The 19880-nt window shown below is 43.0% G+C and overlaps 1 protein-coding gene across 3 annotated transcripts in view; it reads left to right on the top strand.

The window, feature by feature from the left end:
• The first annotated feature begins 200 nt into the window (after positions 1-200).
• Positions 201-19880, top strand: part of KDM7A (lysine demethylase 7A) — a 74887-nt gene continuing 55207 nt past the window's right edge. The window contains exon 1 of one of the 3 annotated variants that reach the window (XM_019946232.3): positions 201-490. In XM_019946232.3, coding sequence (XP_019801791.1) covers positions 297-490 — 194 coding nt within the window. In that variant the 5' untranslated portion in view covers positions 201-296. The remainder of the gene's footprint in view (positions 491-19880) is intronic. The other 2 variants (XM_004316468.4, XM_073809984.1) reach the window with 2 other exon arrangements.

Below are 19880 nucleotides of genomic sequence, written 5' to 3'. Positions count from 1 at the left end.
ACGACGTGCGCGAGACGCACGGCCCCGCGCGGAGCGCCGGAAGGAGCCGGGCCGGGACCTCGCGCGTCGTGCGCGCGTCGTGCGCGCGCCGCCGCCCGCCGTCCGCGGCCCCCTCCCCGTCACCCAGCGCCCGGCTGTGGCCTCGCGCGCGCGCACTGAGGCACCGCCGCCGCCGTCGCCGCCGCCGCCGCCGCGGCTGCTGCTCCGGCTGCTGCAGGAGGCGGCGCTGGCTGGCGGCTGCGCTCGCTCCAGTCGGCGAGCGGAGCAGCGAGCGAGCGTGTGTGTGTTTTTTAAAGATGGCCGGAGCGGCGGCGGCGGTGGCCGCGGGAGCAGCAGCTGGAGCCGCCGCGGCAGCCGTGTCGGTAGCGGCTCCGGGCCGGGCCTCGGCGCCCCCACCGCCCCCGCCGGTGTACTGTGTGTGCCGGCAGCCGTACGACGTGAACCGCTTCATGATCGAGTGCGATATCTGCAAGGACTGGTTCCACGGCAGGTAAATAAGCCCCTTCTAGCCCCGCCGCCGCCGCCGGCCACCGGCCAACCGCCGCCTTCGCCGCTCCGGCCGCCCGCGCCGCCCTCCGCCCGGCCGCCGCGCCGAGCGCCGAGGGGCCCCGGCGCCGATCCCCCGGCCCGGGCAGCGGGGCGCGCGGGGCCCCGGGCTCGCCGGGCGCCGGGCGGGCTACGGGGGCTGGTGGGATCGCCCGGCCGGGCGAAGAGTCGCCACAACAAACGGGAACAAAGAGGACCAGCCGAGAAGTTGGCAGGAGGAGACCGGGGCGAGGGGACGCGGCCGGGGTAGGCGCCGGCGGAGGCGGCGGGCGGAGCGCCGGCCCGGCCCGCCGCCCCTCGCCGCACCCGCAGCCCGCCGCCGCCCCGCCCGCCCGGGGCTGCCGGCCCGGAGTCGCCGCCCGGCCGGCCGCCGTGCCCGGCCGGCCGCCGCGCCTTCCTTCCGGGCGGCGACCGGCTGGCCACGGCCCGGGGTCTCCAGAAATTGCCCTCCTTCCCCTCGCCTCCGCCAGCGGGTCGCGGTCGCGCCCCCTTCCCCGGTCTTTATCAAACTTCCTCGGCTGCGGGGCGCTGAGACGGGGGCGTCGGTAGCGCCAGCCCGGCGGGGCTCCGCGGAGTAAACAGAGCAACAGATGAGGCACTCTCGGGGACTTGAAAGATGCCAGTCGGAAGTTCGGGCCGGGGGTCCCGGGCGGGGCGGCGGGGCGGCTCGGGTCGTGGCCTCCACCCGCCACCCCGGCGCAACCCGTCCTGGCGGGGGTGGAGCGGATGGAGTGGGCAGCGGGGCCCGAAGGGACAGCCTCTCGTCCCCAACCCCCCGCGTCGCCCCCACGCCGCAGCCCAAACTTTACAAAGAGTGAAATTTCCCGTCGCCCGAGGGGCCGGCGACACCCGGGCGGCCCGGGGCCAGTGCCCGGGGGCCTGGTGCGGGCCAACTTTCGCCGGACGGTGGGGATTTTGGGTCGGGTGGCGGGGGCGGCGAGTGTCGCCCTCTGCCTCGGCCGCCGCCTGTGTTTCGGGTTTGACGTTTGTGAGAGCTTGGGCCGCCTCCGCCGCCGAGCCGCCGACTCGTGTGTTTTGTAATCAAAGTGTGAGGCTAATAAAGGGCGGCGCCACAGCCTCTTGACTCCGGCGTGGGAGGGATTCGCAGGCATTTAAACAAAGAAACTAGTTGAGGTTGGGCTCCCAAAGTCCTTATTTGGGTCTTGTGGCAAAGCCTGCGGTCACTTTTAGGTGATGCAGGTTTCCCGAGCACCGTTTCGTGTCGTATCTGGGTGAGAGTACGCTCGCGGGTAAGAGCAGATATGGTGACTGTGATTGTAGGAAGTGTCCTTTGATTGACAGCAGGACATTTAAATACAGCCTCCGCTCCCCCCCTCCCCAATTTTGCAGAAACGCTACACGACCAGGCCAGATGTCTTAGTCTCCCTCTACTGGACCTGAGAGAGAAAACCAGTTAAATTACAGCGTTCTTGTCAGTGTTTAGTGCTAGGTACAGTTGGTTTTATTTAATTTTCAACTACAGCTAGTTTTAATCAGTTTTCAGGTTGCACAGTTCTGACAGCACAACAACAGAGGGGGAAAAAAAACACAACAAATTGTCACTGTAAAAGAAGGACAGCATCCTTATTTTGTATATCAGATAATCTTTCAATAGTCTGGTATATGCTGGGAATGTTATTGCAAATATGCCGCTTTGTAATTAAGAATAAATTATCTAAAGTTCTTTTTTTATTACTTGAAACCGATGTTTCGCCTATATTTTGATTGTATGTAAAATTGAAATATGAAGATATCAAGTCTTGCCAATTCTATTTCTACATCTTTTTTCCCATCATAGGAACCAGAATAGAGATTATCCAAAAATCTAGGTTACATATAGAATAAAACCCAAATCCCTGGTGATTATGTAAATTCTTATTTTTTTCAAAGAACTATTTTAGCTGCATAAGAAATTTGTCCCATGGTACAATGTAGAGATTTGATAGGTTAATATATTTTTGACTACAATTTCATTTATCTTAATTTAATTAACACTATAACCATGAAAAGCTGCAGGTAGTTTATGGAGAATTTTGTTAATACATTTAAATACAAATTCGTAAATAGGAGAAGTTGAAGGGAGAATAAAGAGGGTGTGTGTGAAGGAGGGAGAGCAGGGCCAAAACAAGTATGGTCTCCTTTGTCACATAGATTTGTGTGACTTTGTATCTGTGGAAGTGACTTTGAAAAGTGCTTTTTGAACCCAGGGCTTTTTTGACCAGCAATCCTTGATAAGTTAATGTGATTCAGATGTCAAAAGTTAGAAAATTTCGTGATAATGCCCTGCCATGTTTATTAGCAAGTTTAATTCTTAATGAAACATTGGTAATTTGGGGTCCATATGTTTTTCCTGTAATGAATATTTACTTTGTTTATTGTACCACAAAATGAATGCTTTGTTGAACACAGCAAAATGTTCCTTAGGTATTAATTATTAAACAACTGTCATTTGTTTATGTGAGAATTGGCCCTAAAGTACCAAAGTACAACTTTAACCCCCATGCTCAGCTTTCCTTTGGTTTCCAGGGATGGTCCGTCTGCAGAAGAGAAAGAGAGGGTAGGAGGGTGGATACAGAGAATTGTCTTTCCTGTATAACTTCTTGGTGCTTTTATTGTTTTCGAGTAGAAGAATTTTTTAAACTCAAGGAGTCAGTAGATTTTGGTATAAATTTGGGTTAACTCTGCCTGGAGTTTCTGACATCTGGAAATCCGAAAAGTTTTTGCCCTAATTTATCCTTAGTGGGAAGGAAGATCCTCCCTTGATGCTTTTTAGCCAGGCATGAGGGCAGATGGAACCAGCTTCCTCCAGGTTTGAGGCTTTTGAACTTTGACTGCATCCTTGGTGTTCAGGAATTCCAATCCCTCAGTCTGCCTAAGCCTTTTCGGTAAGTGAGAGGGGAGAAGAACATGTGCCCAGGGTACAACATATAATTGATACCCTAGGGGCAGCAAGCTGAGGAATTAACAGGATTTTCCTGGGCAGGTTCCTTCCAACCTAGAGACGGAGTTTTTCCTCTCTGGGTCCTTGGTGGAAGTAAGACAATGGAGGTCTTTCTTGACAATGCCCTACCCCCTACTAATCTCTAGGATAGATGTCTTTCCGTAGAGCTTTTATATCATCCTATGCAAGACGGCATCATTGCCCTAATTCAGTTGTATTATAATGTCTTTTGTCTCCCCATTATAATGTAAACACCTTTATTTATTTAGTCTTGTTAGTCATATATTCATTTTGATTGGCAAAAGTAACATATTGTAGAAAAATTGGGAGGTACAGAAGAGAATCAAGAATATGAAATTACCCATGTCTTCCAGTGATTACCAGTATTTTAACATTTAAGGTATACGTATGTCTTTTTAAAAATAAAACAAAACTAGGAATTTATTTTATGTATTCTACTGTTACCTAACGTTCATTAATGTATACTTTTTCCTATATCTTTTGTTTTGTTTTGTTTTTTGTGGTACGCGGGCATCTTACTGTTGTGGCCTCTCCCGTTGCGGAGCACAGGCTGGCTTAGCGGCCATGGCTCACGGACCCAGCCGCTCCGCGGCATGTGGGATCTTCCCGGACCGGGGCACGAACCCGTGTCCCCTGCATCGGCAGGCGGACTCTCAACCACTGCGCCACCAGGGAAGCCCTTTCCTATATCTTTAATGATCTTTGAGAAACATTTTCGGTGGCTGCATAGAGTTTCATTTCATGGAAGTACAATACATTTCAAAATCATTCTCCTCTTGTTAGTTTTTTACTTTGTTTACTAGTTTTTCTTCTATTTCCTAATGATGGATGGTTGATTGACATCCTTCTGAATAAACCATTGTTGAGCATCTCTAATCGTTTCCTTAGAATAAATCAAATGAGTTAACACATGTAAAACACTTAGAAGAAGATCTGGCCCATGTAAATACTCAATAAGAAATTTCCTTGAAGTAGAATTATTAGTCACAGGGCATAGATATTTTTAGGCTTCTTGTGCCTATTGCCAGAATGTCTTTCAGAAAGGTTATTTCAGTTTATACTCTCACCTACTGCCTACTTGCGTTTCCCTGGGTTCTCACTAAGGTATTATTAACCATTATCTCCCTCCCCCCAGCCCTCCCCAAAAAAACCCAAACAAACAAAAATGTTGCCATTCTGCAGATACCAAAAGACAGACCCATGAACCCAGAAGCCCATTCATGGCAGCACTATTCCTATTATCCCCAAACTGGAGCAACTTAACTGTCATCAGTAGTCGATTATATAAATTGTGGTATAATCATAAAATGGAATGCTACTTAGCCATAAAGAAGGAATGCACTACTGATGTATGCAACAACGTGGGTGAATCCCACGGATATAAGGTTGAACAAAAGAAGACCGACATGAAAGCATATACTGTTTGATTCTACTTATATGAAGTTCAAGTACAGGCATAATTGGGTAGAAGTCAGACTAGTATTGATACTCACCTCTCTGGGGGTATTTACTGAGAGGAGGCTCAAGGGAGCTTCTGAGGTGCAGGAAATGTTCTATATCTTGGTCATGGGTTGTTGTTACATGAGTGTATACAGATGGAAAAGTTCACTGAGCTGTATGGGCACTGAAGATTTTTTTAAAGCTTTATAACACTTCAAACATTAAAATAAAAAGTTTAAAAAATTAAAAATTTGCCACTTTAGTAGCTGACACATAGTATTTTGTAATTTTATTTCATTTCTTTTTCCGGACACAAGGGACTGCCTCTTGTGTTTTATCGAGTATGATGTTGGCTTTGGCCCAGTTTGCAGTATGCCTGGCGCTGTTCTTGGTGCTAGGAATATAGCAATGAACAAAGCAAAGTCCTTGCTATGCTGTAACTTACATTCTGTGGAGGTGGGGATGGTGGGGAGGTGGGACAGATGAGTAAATATACATGAAAAAAGAATGCTAAGCGCTGTGAAGAAAAATTGAGTTAGGAGAAGAGAGAGGACTGGGGGTGGTATAAGACTATCATACGGTGTGATTATGGAAGGCTTTGCGAAGGAGCCATTTGAACACTAGAAAATTTCGGATTTCACTCAGAGCAAATAGTCAAATATTTTGAGTGGAGGAATAAACGATCTGACTTAACCTTTAAAAGGTTCACTCTGGCTGCTACATGGAGAAAATATTGGAGGGGGAGGCAAAGGTGACAGGCAGGTGAGTAAGAAAGCTATTGTGATAATCCAGGTGAGGGATGATTTTAAATGTTTGAGTGGTTTTGGTAATTTACAAATGTCCTATATTAATTTTCATTCCTGAAGTTTGAATGAACGAAGAGCCTGGTTTACGGGGATGGCAGCATTTTACCTAGAATAATGCTATTGGATAGGAGTTTCTCAGCTACTCACTCTTAGAGTCCCAGGTACTCAGCCGAACACTTATTGAATGCTTTACCAAGTCCTAGGCACTGTTCTAACTGCGTTAGCTGTATTAATTAACTCATGTAACTTTCACTGTAACCTTGCTGGGTAAGTGTTGTTATCATCTCCATTTTACAGATGAGGAATCTGAGGGTTGAGAGGTCGGTAACTTTCCCAGGGCTGCAGAGCTAGAAGGTCATAGAGCCAGACCTGATCTCTGTCTCTATCGTGGGGTGGGGGTGGGGGTGGGGGAGGGGTGTGATGCAGGTAAAACAGATGTGCCAGAGCTCCAGAGAAGTGCATCTGTAAACATCTTCCTTTTTTTCCTTTATTAAAATTATTTTCTTTGGCGTAAATATGTTTAAAATGATCATAACTGCCTTGGGAACAGAGTATGAAATCAGTATTTGAAAAGTTTTATAATTAACTGTTTCATCCTTATTATAATGGATTTCTTATTGGAGCGTATTTTGATTTTTTTTAATGTTAAGGATGGGAATTATTTTTAAAATTTGTTTTATCTATGTTTCCGCTTAATGATCAAGTCTTTTAGTATTATAAACTTAATAGGTGAATATGTATCTCCCTGTAAGAGACAAAAAGTCCATTTATGGGCTTCCCTGGTGGCGCAGTGGTTGAGAGTCCGCCTGCCGATGTAGGGGACACGGGTTTGTGCCCCGGTCCGGGAAGATCCCACATGCCGCGGAGCGGCTGGGCCCATGAGCCATGGACGCTGAGCCTGCGCGTCCGGAGCCTGTGCTCCGCAATGGGAGAGGCCACAACAGTGAGTGGCCCGCGAACCGCGGAAAAAAAAAAAAAAAAAAAAGTCCATTTATTGAGTTTCTCAACATCTTTTTTTGATGTGACAGTTTATCATAGGAGAATATATGAGTATTTTCTTCATATGTTTCACTTATAATAGTATTCTACATATATACTCAATTTTGCTATTTGAACTAAAATATGTTGTGAAATGGAGTCTTATCTCAGAATGCTTAGTGGCACTAACATACAGTTCTCTCATCAAGCTTTAAAAATTTTTAAACCATAAGTTTGGGGCAGATTTCTGCTTGGTATGCTGTCATATCCTGCGTTCTTAGGTATGAAATTGAGTTTACTGATCACCTAAAGGGGATGAATGCCTTTATATTTGATGATCTGACATGGTGGGGCTCAAGAATAAGAACAGAACAGGAGTAAGTAAAGGAATTTGATTATAAAGCAAGCTTTGGTTGGTTTGAGCAGTTGAAACCCCACAATAATTTGCACAGTTTTTGAACAGTTGGTCAGTGCTGATGTTGAAGCTGCTACGAAGCATCTAATTCTTTTTGGAAGTTACATTTTATTAATGTAGTGATTGCCTTCTTACTTTTCCATTAATATTAATATTATACTTTTCCCTTTAATTATGGTGTGAATAAATGGTAACATGATTTTTAAAAATTAATTAATTAATTTATTTATTTTTGGCTGTGTTGGATCTTTGTTGCTGTGCGTGGGCTTTCTCCAGTTGCGGCGAGCCGGGCTACTCTTTGTTGCAGTGGCAGGCTTCTCTTTGTGGTGGCTTCTCTTGTTGCGGAGCACGGGCTCTAGGCAGGTGGACTTCAGTAGTTGTGGCTCGTGGGCTCTAGAGCGCAGGCTCAGTAGTTGTGGCGCACGGGCTTAGTTGCTCCATGGCATGTGGGATCTTCCCAGACCAGGGCTTGGACCCGTGTCTCCTGCATTGGCAGGCAGATTCTTAACCACTACACCACCAGGGAAGTCCGACATATGATTTTTGTATGTATTTGTGTGAGCCCTGGTTCCTTTTATTGGAGAATCGTTGTTAGAAACCAGGGTCTGGCACTCTGTAGGCTCATTGCTTCTAGACGTTCTCAGTGGACAGAGCTAGGAAATACTCTAATCACGCACATGCACACACACCTGTATTTGTGTTTATGTCTATTTGTATTAAAACCATAAAACTTTATAGTGATACCTTTGATTCTAATCTAACACCACAGGGTTCATTTTAAACTTCCCCCTTTCCTTACTTATGACTTTGTTGACTAACAGAAATGCAGCTCTCATTATCTACAATATATTTATTTGTTCAATCCTACTGTATACATAAAGTAGTTCTCAAATTGCTAACCCATACCCTTCTGAGAAACCCAGCTTGCTAGATAGATTACAGTGTTTGTGTGTAGGGTTTTTTTTGTTTTGTTTTTAGCCTTATAGTATCTAGGCAGAAAACCGTTTTCTAAAGTTAACTTACTTCTTTTCTTCTACTTTAGTGTGTTATTTATTTGTAATATAGTTCAGGTTTATTTGTTACTGTTTACGTTGCATTTTGGATTCTTCCTCTGTCCTGGTTGGTTTTAATTGTTGGTTTATATTTGGGGTATGTGGAACATTACTGTGGTTCTGAGAAGCCAGAAGTTACATGAAAAGGAATACTCAGAAGTGTCTTGCCCTCTTCACTCCTCCTACCCGTCGCGGTCCCCCATCTCCCCGATCCCCACGAGTAATCACTCTCTTTAGTTTCTGGTTTATCCTTTCTGTGTGGAGTTTTTTGTTCGTTTTCCCACAAATGTGCAGATCCTTGTGTATTTTCTTATATCTACTTCTTTTACACTGTGTAGCATATGATAAATACTCTTCACTTTGCTTTTTTTTACTTAACAGTGTACACTGGAAATCACTCCATGTCAGTTCCTAGAGCTCTTCTTTATTCTTTTGAGCAGCTGTATGGTACTCCTTTGTGTTCATGTACCCTGTTTTATTCATCCATTTTCTTGTGTATGGGCATTTAGGTTGTTTATCATATTTTATAGTTACAAACAATGCTGTAATGAATAACCTTGTGCATATGTATTTTCATATTAATGGAGGTATATCTTCAGGTTAGATTGCTAGAAGTGGGATTTCTTGGTCAGAAGATTAAGTGCATTGTTTTGTCAGGATTACCAGATTTCCCTCCAGAATGGTTGGACTAGCTTTCATTCCCACCAGCAGTGTAGGAAAGTGCAGCTTTCTCCACATTTTTGTCATCAGGATGTGTTGTCATGTTTTTAACCTTTGCCAATCTGATAGGTGACAAATGGTATCCATGTTTTGATCTGCATATCTCTAATTACAAGTGAGTTTGAACAATTTTTCATGGGGCTGAGGGCCATTTTCCTACCTTCTTTCTTTCTTTCTTTTTTTTTTTTTTTTTTTTTTTATAATCATCTGTTTATATATTCTGAGAGCCCCTGCATGTGTTTGAGCAAGCATACATAGGATGGTTAATGGAAACTAGTTGAATGTTAAGATTCACTTACTGGCATGGACATATATGCACTACCAAATGTAAAATAGCTAGCTAGTGGGAAGAAGCCACATAGCACAGGGAGAGCAGCTCGGTGCTTTGTGACCACCTAGAGGGGTGGGATAGGGAGGGTGGGAGGGAGATGCAAGAGGGAGGAGATATGGGAATATACGTATATGTATAGCTGATTCACTTTGCTATAAAGCAGAAACTAACACACTATTGTAAAACAGTTATACTCCAATAAAGATGTTAAAAAAAAAGAAGATTCACTTACTGGGTTGGTTTGTCATTCATCTGAATGTTGCTAGCCACCATGATGGTTTTGACTTTAATTTCAATTTTTGTGGGTTTTTTGGAGAAACTTTCAAACATAAACAGAAATAAATAGGGTAGTATAATAAGCTTCTAGATAACCATCACTCCACCTTAGTGATTATCAATTCATTCATGACCAATCTTGTTTCATCTAACCCTGCCCCCATTTCCCTTGCTCTTGGTGTTATTCTGAAGTGAACTGGTGATGTGTCATTATATCTGTGACTATTTCAGCATGTATATCTATTAAGATAAGGCCTCTTTTAAGAAAAACTACAATACCTTTAAAACAACTAAAAATAACTGAAAATTGTGTAATATCATCAGTATTCGAATTTTCAGTTGTATCATAAATGTCATAATATTTTTTACTGTTTTGGTATAGTAAATGGTAAATACAGTAAATTTTGGTATTGTAGTTTGAATCAAGGTCCAAATAAGGTCCACACATTATGATTAGTTGATGTGTCTCTTAATCTGTAGCAGTGGTTCTCAACTGGATGGGATTTCGCCTCCCAGGGTACACTTGGCAATGTCTAGAGACATTTTTAATTTGGCAGGGGGATGGGGTGGGGTTGTTCCCGGCATGTCGTAGGTAGAGGGCAGGGATGCTGCTAAACATCCTGCACAGGGCAGCTCGTACAAGAGAGAATTATCTGATCCTAAATGTCAGTAGTGCTGCTGTTGGAAAACCCTGATCTGTAGATTTTCCTCGTTTCTCTTTTTTCCTTTGCAATTTATTTGTTGCAGAAAGTGGTTGTTTATCCTCTAAAGTTGTCCACTTTCTGGATTTTGCTTATTACATCCTTGCAGTATCTTTCAACATGTTCCTCTCTTTCCTGTAAATTGGTAGTTGGAGCTAGACAAGCTTGATCAGATTCAGGTTTTTCCCGCCAAGAATATTTTGTGAGTGGGTGGTGTAGTCTTCTATCAGGAGGCATGAAATGTCTGGTTGTTTCTCTTTTTGTCATGTTTGCTGCCATTGATCAATGCCAGTATCCATTCATTCATTCATTAGCAGTTGCAAAATGCTATTTTAATTTTAAAATTTCTTCTTCATTTGTTAGCTGGAATACTTCTATAAAGAGAAAACTTTCCTTCATCTACTCCTTTGGTTACCATTTGTATAGGAGAGGTAGATTTAAACGCTTGATTTGGGCTTCCCTGGTGGCACAGTGATTAAGAATCCTCTTGCCAATGCAGAGGACATGGGTTTGAGCCCTGGTCCAGGAAGATCTCACATGCCACAGAGCAACTAAACAGGTGCGCCAAAACTACTGAGCCTACGTGCCACAACTGCTGAAGCCCGCGTGCCTGGAGCCCGTGCTCTGCAACAAGAGAAGCCACTGCAATGAGAAGCTCGCGCACCACGGCGAAGAGCAGGGTCGCCACAACTAGAGAAAGCCCGTGTGCAGCAACAAAGACCCAACGCAGCCAAAAATAAAATAAATAAATTTAAAAAATAATGATAATAAGATGGGGGAATTCCCTAAAAACAAACAAAAAAGCTTGTTTCTTTCCATTCATCACTAGTTTTGAAATTCATTGGCTCATTAGCATCCTCTATTGAATATTAAAGGAAAAATTCAGTGTATAATATTTATTAGCTTTAAGCAATATGAAGTAAAATGATGAATTTTAAAAAAGGTCCATGTCTCCTGTGACCACATAACTTGTAATTAAAAAACAAAAAGAAACCCCCCAAAATCTGGTGAGAAATTCAAGCAATGTAGAAGGATAAAAAAGTGAAAAGTGAAAATCTCTTGTCTCCTTCCTACAGTCCTCTTTCCCCAGTGGTAAACACCATTAACAATTTTGAATTTCCATCCGTATATGAAGGGTTCATATGGTTCATACGGTATACATGGTTTTGTACCTTGCTCTTTTTCATTTATTAAAATATTCTGGAGGTCTGGGAGAGCTTTTCACATCAGCATATACAGGTATCTCATTCTTTTTAATGGCTGTGTAGAATTCCATTCTGTGGATTTACCATAATTTACCTGGTTCTCTGTTGAGGAATTCTTCATCTGGTTTCTCTTCTCTCTCTCTCTCTCTCTCTCCCTCTCTCTCTTTTTCTTGTATTTACTTAACAATGCTGCAATGTGTATATGTATATATGTGTGTGTGTGTGTGTGTGTGTGTGTGTATCTTTATTGTTTTTTTTTGTTTGTTTGTTTGTTTTTGTGGTACGCGGGCCTCTCACTGTTGTGGCCTCTCCCGTTGCGGAGCACAGGCTCTGGATGCACAGGCTCAGCGGCCATGGCTCACGGGCCCAGCCGCTCTGCGGCATGTGGGATCTTCCCGGACTGGGGCACGAACCCGTGTCCCCTGCATCGGCAGGCGGACTCTCAACCACTGTGCCACCAGAGAAGCCCTGTATCTTTATTGTTGATGAGCATTTATGTATTCTTAAGGTAAGTTCCTACATTATACATTTTGAAATTGTTTTTAGCTGTAGTCCTATTTACAGTTTATTTTCTAAAGGGACTGTTGATCAAAGACAGGAAGCATAAGGAACGCTGGTACTGAAATATAAGTTTGATGAACTTAAACGTAGCACTATGCAAACGTAAGATACTTCTTTACCAGTATGTAAGTTGCATTCATCTGGTGATTCTAATACATGAAAAAATCATTGTTAGAGGAAATACAATGACATATCCAATTTGTATTTTATTTTGGGGAGGGGGAAATAAAACTCTTTCCGAATGCTTTGTGGAGAAGTGCTGAACTCTTCCTTTGTAAACTGGAAGTGTTTTACTTGAGCACAAAACACAGAAATTCAAGCATAATATTGACTTCTATTTATCAGTTAGTAATCATAACAGTCTGTTATCATGCAATAAATTATGAAACTGAAAAAGCTGGAGGAAGCTATACCATTGTAGGTAATTTGGTGTTTTTTGTTTGTTTGTTTGTTTGTTTGTTTTTCGGTACGCGGGCCTCTCACTGTTGTGGCCTCTCCCGTTGTGGAGCACAGGCTCTGGACGCGCAGGCCCAGCAGCCATGGCTCACGGGCCCAGTCGCTCCGCGGCATGTGGGATCTTCCCAGACCGGGGCACGAACCCATGTCCCCTGCATTGGCAGGCGAACTCTCAATCACTGCGCCACCAGGGAAGCCCCAATTTGGTGTTTTTTAATGCGCAAAAGCTGTTGGCAGATGAGTGGTCCTATTTGACAAAGAAATTGGAATGTAGTCCACTGTGGTCCTTTTGATTTATACAGTGTCCTATGGATACTTTAATATTAATAAATATAGAAAAGAAAAGAAAATGGTCCTGGAATCTGTCTGGAAGACCTGGAGATATTCACACTGCCCAGGAACCCCACAGATTATTAAAACAAAACAAAACACATGAACAAAAGTCGGAACAATGAAGCAGTTTGGAAAGCATCCTGACTGAGCCATTAAGTGATGAAGTATGGGGCAAAAGGTACCCTCGAGGCAGAGGCTTTCTGGCCGGTTCCCACCAATGACTTCGGAAGCTTTCTGTGGTGACCGACCACGGGGGAGCATTCTCTCCCAGAGCCTGGGTTTGTGGGTTCCTGGGGCTTTCTTCTTCTCTGTCACCTCCTCCTACAGTGCCTCACCTGTCACGCACGCCACACTGTCGACATGTGATCAGTCTTTTTTGACTTTACTACTTTATGAAGGAACCTTGGGATATAAGCTGTCTGCAGATTAGAGGAATTCTAGTCTTTTTACTTAATTTAACTTTTCACAGGTCTGACTCATATTCCTCTCTTACATTCTTCCTATTTTAAGGCTGGCTTTCTGTGTGTCTGGTTCTTGAAGTCACTTTCCTTTTTTTGCTGGCCTGTCCTTATTTTCTGCATATCAGAGGATCAACATTTCCTTAGATGCCATGGTTACTGGGAGAGCAGAGTCCCTTCTATTCGAGTCAGGGACTTCTTTCCTCACGCCTGCTTTTCCAACCATCCAAATGCCAAGTAGTCAGCACTGGGCTCTGCTTGCCTTATTTTCCTATTCTTGCCTCTCCCTTTGTGGGAGGAGAGATCAGAATCCCTGATCTGAACTTGTTTTCTCATTTCTTGAACCCGTTGTTGGAAATGATTATCCTCTGAAAGCTCCAAAGATCTTTCACACACCTCTTTCCCTCAGAATCACCTCGTTGGGGCTGCCTGTCCCTTCAGGAGTGTTACCCAGGGAATCTACCCACTTACCTCCTGCCAGTTGCAGGATGGTTTGTTTTGAGTCTTATCCTGGCCCCAGGGCTGCTGCATGATTCATTCAACAGTTCCAGTGCTTTGAAAGGTTCTTTTGTTTCTTTGGCCAGGAGCGAGGAAGACTGTGGTACAGGCTTTCTTAGGACTTTAAGATCAAGTGATTTTAAGATATGCATGACTTTTCTTCTTTCTTCACCACATCAGTGATTTTTGGTTTCATTACCACTGTCACATTTCAAGCTTTTATTGACCACCGTCATGGTTTGTGCCATATCTGTGTTGCACTTGTAATATTTATTTAATATTTTTCTTTAAAACAACTTTAAATGGATTTTGGTTTTTTAAATTTAATTTTGTCCTAAACAGTGGTCTCTGTTAAATCATATGTTTGCACTGCTCACTACATACTTTAATATTTGTGAGAAAAGATATTTATTGAGATAAAGAGTATTCATCATCTAAAATGTTTATGTGTAAGATTGTCAGGAGGGTGATGGTGATTGATAAAAGGGTAATACAGAGACGGGAAAGGATACAGGTTTCTTTAATGGAAGTAGAGAGTTGAAGATCTTAACCAAATGAGCATGGCTCTATAAAGCAGGAGGCCCAGCAGAATTTGTCCCATTGGCAGGACAAGCTTCCCCGGCCTCCAGTTCTCATAAAGGTGCCCTGTTGCCAATGATGATGCCATCTGGGAACTGGATCCCATCAGGTTCAACCATTCTCACGTTGCTGACGGTGCTGGGGTCCTCTGGGTTCCTCCCTATTTTAATGGTGACCTTGCCTGCCCAGCAGGTGTGAGTAACTGCTCACAACCTCAGCATATTCCTCAGTATTTATGGCAAGATTGGATGACTTGTGGATCAGCTTCTTCTCTTGTGTGCCATCTTTCTAACAGTGTTCAAGCCTGCTTGAAGTCTGCTCCTCCAGGTATGCATAGCTCTACACTCTGGTAGACCTTGAACTAGATCAATAAAAAGTAACTAGAAGGTTTGTACACACCCACAGAAAGAAGGGATCCTTAAATGATGAAAAGTAGCATATCTATTTTGTCAAAATAGCATATCGTCTTCAAATAAATGACATTTTTTCCCCTTTAGACATTTTTTATTCTAGTCATTGTTTTTGAAGTGTCAGTGCTACACATCTTGGATTCAGTCATTTATATGTGAGCCAAAGTTTGCTTTAGTATGGAGAGATCTCTTTTCAGAATTAGGAAATTTCTGGAAATGTAATTTCAGGAAGAAAAGGAAACTGCTAAGTCATTGGAAATTATCCTTTATCCCATCTCCTTTCCCCTATTCAAGGACATGACTTCGGCATTACCCCCTCTCTCACAATATCATTGTTTTTCTCGTTAGTGTGCAAATAATATATAACTTCATGTAAAAAAAAAGTCCTTGACCTTATATTCCTCCTTCAGCTGCAACCTCATTTCTTTTCTCCCCTTATAGCAAAATTCATCAGAAGAATTGTCCATATTTAATGCCTCCAGCCGTTTTTCTTCCCTCCTCTCTTTATCTAATTGAGGTCCCATTCTCTCTGAACCCAGTCCAATGGGGCTTTCATCTTTACTACTCCATTGGAAGAGTTCTTATCAAAGTTACCAATGAGTTTCACCTTAGTTGGCTTCTAGGAAATCCCTCTACTGATTTTCCTGCTGCTTCACTCTTCCCTCCTCCCCCTCACTGCTCACTGCAGTTCCTTCTTATCTCCCTGATCTTTCGTCACTGGAGTACCACAGGGTGGCGTTTATCTGGTCCCACCACTTGAGCTTTCGTCTGTATGTGGATGATCCCTCAATTTTTATCTCCTTTGTAGACCTCTTCCCTCAGCTCTAGTCTTAAATATGTAGTTGCCAACTTAATATCTCTACTTGGATGAATAGTAGGCATCCTATCCTCTAGTGTATCTAAAGTCGGACTCCAGAGCTCCCTTCCTAATCAGCTCTACTCACCCCATCTCTCCATCTCAGTCAATGGCAACTCCTTCGGGCCAGAATCTTTGGAGTCACCCTTGCTTCTTCTCTCATAATCTGCATTACATTTTCAGCAAAATCCTTTATTAATAAGGGATTAATTAAAATCCTTTATTGGCTTACCTTCAGAATCTCACCGCTTCTCATCACTTTCACATCCCTTCCCTATAGAAACTGAGATTATTGCAGTAGCCCCCTAACTAATGCCCCTCCTTCTGCCGGCACAGAAAACAGTAGTGCTTTTAAAATGTCAGACCCTGTGACTCTTCTGCTTGAAACCCTCTAAAGAATCCCACTCAGAGCAGAAGCCTTCCTGTGGCCTGAAAGACCCTGCAGATGGTCCCCACACTCTCTATCCGGCATCATCTCCTGCCACTGCTCGCTTGGGCTATACTAGCCTCCTACGTGTCTGTATCCCTCCAATAAAATGTAAGCTTCAAGAGTACAGAGACTTGATTTATTGATTTTATCATTGCTGTATTTCCAGTGTCTGGATAGTGCTTTGATTGAGTGAATGGTTGAGCCATAGAAGGCATTTGGGTTCATTTTACAGCATAAAGTTCATCTCTTGAGGAAGGAAAGCAGGTAGTGTCAAGTGCGTATTTTGCCCATGTACAATATTGTGGCATACTAAACGGAGAAGAAACTAATATTACGGCCTGCACCTCCACCTGCTAATATGCCTTTTCCCTGCTTTCACCGCCCATGCTTTACATTGCCTTCTAGCTGTCTCTTCATGACCTAATCTCTTCTACCTATCCTAGCTTCATTTGTTTTCTTTCCTCATTCTAAGACCCACCCCATTTCTCAGAGTTTACCCTCCCTCTAACCCTCCCCCCACCCCTCACCACAGGTACATAAGTGTAATTTAGCGTAACACTCTCCTCTTCAGCAAAAATAATTTCTCTGGAAATTCCCTGGTCATCACCATGATTTCCTTCTTCATTTAAAAATAGTTCCTGAAGTGCTGCTTTCTCTGTGGAACTTAAAATAGCTAAAATATTTTAATCTCTTTTGTCTAAAAGACGATTGCCCTCTTTCCATCTGCTCCCCTGGTCCAGTTTCTACACAGTGATCCAGTCTCACAAGGGATTCGTGGTAGGTGAACCCAGAGTTGAGGCTGCTCTTACAGGTGGGACAAAATTTGTCTTTAAAACCCATCACTTTTATGTCTGTCTCTGGAACTGATATATAGTAAGTTGGTAGGAATGATTATTTCTCCCTCTGGGGAATTGCTGAGTTCCAGTGATGGTTTCCCACGTATACAAATCAGTTGTGGATTTCCTCATCAAGCTGGACTATTTTGTCCTTAATCTTTGTTCAGGAATTAAGTATTAAATATTACTTATTAATTAGTAATTTTATTTACTTAGTCTATACCTATTTACCTCTAATAACTTTATTTATATGTATTTTATGTATATACTTGTTCATTATTCATCCCAGAGAGGATGGAGGAATAAGGGACAGAAGGGTGAAGAACACAGTGAGTGTTAAGATGAGCGTATGTGTACAAAGAGTGAACACATGTCAGTATGTCTGCATATTAGCTTGGGTAGACTAAAATGCTGCACAGGTAGCAGGCTCTGCAGAAGCCCCATCACTCTCCCCTGGGTTTCTATGTTTCCATCTCTATCTCTAGTTCTGTCTGTGTCTCCATCTCTGGAATACTTCTTGTTGAAACACTTGAGACTTGACCTGAGGGCTTTTTCTGACTACAGGTGCTCAGCAGCTTGTACTTGAAGCAGGCTGGAAATTCTGAGGAGTAAATGCCTCTGGATAGCCCTCAACCTTTGTCGATTAGGAGACAGTGGATAAATACCTGGCTTCCTCTTCCACTGCTGGGACCACCCTGAAGCCCCTTCTGCGTAGTCTTCCAGATGTCCCCAAAGGGGCAAATGCTCGTGAAGGTGCCCGCTATGGCTTCCTCTCCTTCCCTGTCCCCCTTTTCCGCTCCCCTACCAGTGCTTCCAGAGACCACCTCCCAATATGGACACCCCCTCAGATTCGTGTGTCAGGGTCTGCTTCTGGGTCACTCCAACCTAAATGGGTAGAAAATTGTTAATGTGAAGAGTGACCATAAGTGAGTGATCATAAGACAATTGGATTTGAAAGTAGAGTTTGGATTCCACTTATTAAATAGCAGATAGATTTTTTACATGATGGTCATGTTCATGTATTAATGCCTATATAATAAGTGTGTTTTTATTTACTTATGTCTGTATGCAGATGCTTTGGGACCATGACTGTCAAAGTAGAATATGAAAGCTGCTTGCTTACTTCATTGAATAGTTTTCTGGTACAACCTTGAAAAGATGCCTTGACTTGGAGTTTATGTGTGATAGGGTTTTAATTTGAAGCTGTTTTAATTGATTTCTTCCTTCCTTTATTCCTTTTGAATCCCTACTTTTTAAAATGCTAGAAGCATTTCATAGTAGTAAGTAACCTTTTAGCCTGGGAACAACTGCAATGAAGTGTTAACATTTTACAGATTAATTAGCATATAAAAAACTAGCAACAGCATTGCCATCTTCGGGGAATGTTATGGTCTACTTAAGTAAGATTTTCCTGTAACTGAAAGATTCTACTTGTGAAATGTGGCTGAGTATCCCAGAAAAGTTACTCAGAAGATAAAATTCCTTTTTTTAAAAAAAAAATTAATTAATTAATTTTATTTTTGGCTGTGTTGGGTCTTCGTTTCTGTGCGAGGGCTTTCTCTAGTTGCGGGGAGTGGGGGCCACTCTTCATCGCGGTGCGCGGGCCTCTCACTGTCGCGGCCTCTCTTGTTGCGGAGCACAGGCTCCAGACGCGCAGCTCAGTAGTTGTGGCTCACGGGCTCAGTTTCTCTGCGGCATGTGGGATCCTCCCAGACCAGGGCTCGAACCCGTGTCCTCTGCATTGGCAGGCAGATTCTCAACCACTGCGCCACCAGGGAAGCCCAGAAGATAAAATCCTTTATGTGTTAACTATTTTTGGAAGGATTTTAACAACAATATATTATGCTCTTCTTGATAGAATACTGTATCATTTAATGTCTAAACATCATGGACCTTAGGTATTCTCTATGCCCCGTGAGCTGTTGGCATGTGTTGGACCATCTCATCTGTGCACTAAATTGCTCCAGGCCAGTGGGAGCAATTCATTGATAGTGTTTCATCTCCTTCCTTGCTATATCTTTTTCCTGCTGTCTCTTATCTACTTTAACCAGTCCCCACTGCTGCTTCTAATTTTCTGTGTTTTCTTAACTAGAGAAAAACTTCAGAATTTTGATGGGGAATCTGATAAGAGGTCTTCTTAAATTGCCCATTCTGTCATTCTGATACATTGGTGACAGTAGGATGGGGCCTAGCCAGGAAAGGAGTCAAGCTATGCAAAAGGGACTTGGCAAATATCCTTTAAATAGTTTTGACAGGCAAGGTTATAATTTTTGAAGTCAGAGAGCTCATGGTGCTAGATAGTAGCTTTGAATTCTTACCTTAGGACAGAAGCTCTGTGGGGAAGGGTAGTCCTGGCTCATAGGTGATTTTGCCCAGAAGAAAATCAGATGCTGGCATAGAGATATGGTGTATCTTGCTTCTTATGGAGATTGTGTATTTTGACAAAATTGTCAGCTCTTTAAAGTAAGGGTACACAGTCTTTAGGCTTGAGCCTAGAAGGTGCCCTATACATATTTGTTGATTATATTGTGATAAGGGAAATCTGGGACAAACATCTTGGTAAGTTTCTCTTCAGTTTGAAACGATAGTTTTAAAACGTTTTAGTGTGTTATCGATTATTGACTCTTTTTGCTCAGGTGCTTTCCGATAATGTGTGCTGTAAACGCTTGGTAATGCTGTCACTAATTGGGTATCCTTTGTTGTTAAGGGAGTGGTTTCACAAAACACTTAATGTGCTGGTACTTTGTACCAGTTGTAAAATTGTAAATTAAAAAAAAGTTTGTGAATTTAAATTGTAACAATTATAGTTATAAAACATTACATTTATAGTAAATTCTTCACAGCTGGTGAGTCTGAAAATTAACTTCTATAACACATTCCTAAGGTGGGAAGTAGTAGCCCCCATCTAGATCCCCATCTGGTAAGTGCAAAGTGCACATCAATTTGTTGAATTCTCCAAGAAGTCTTGCTGGTAAGTAAAGTGATTTGATCTTAGCCCAGCATCTCCCAGGCTTATTTGACTATGGAATCT

This window comes from Tursiops truncatus, chromosome 9, assembly GCF_011762595.2.
Source record: "Tursiops truncatus isolate mTurTru1 chromosome 9, mTurTru1.mat.Y, whole genome shotgun sequence".
Taxonomy (NCBI): Eukaryota; Metazoa; Chordata; class Mammalia; order Artiodactyla; family Delphinidae; genus Tursiops; species Tursiops truncatus.
Note: the sequence above shows the minus strand (reverse complement) of the source record. Positions and strands in the feature narration are given on the sequence as shown.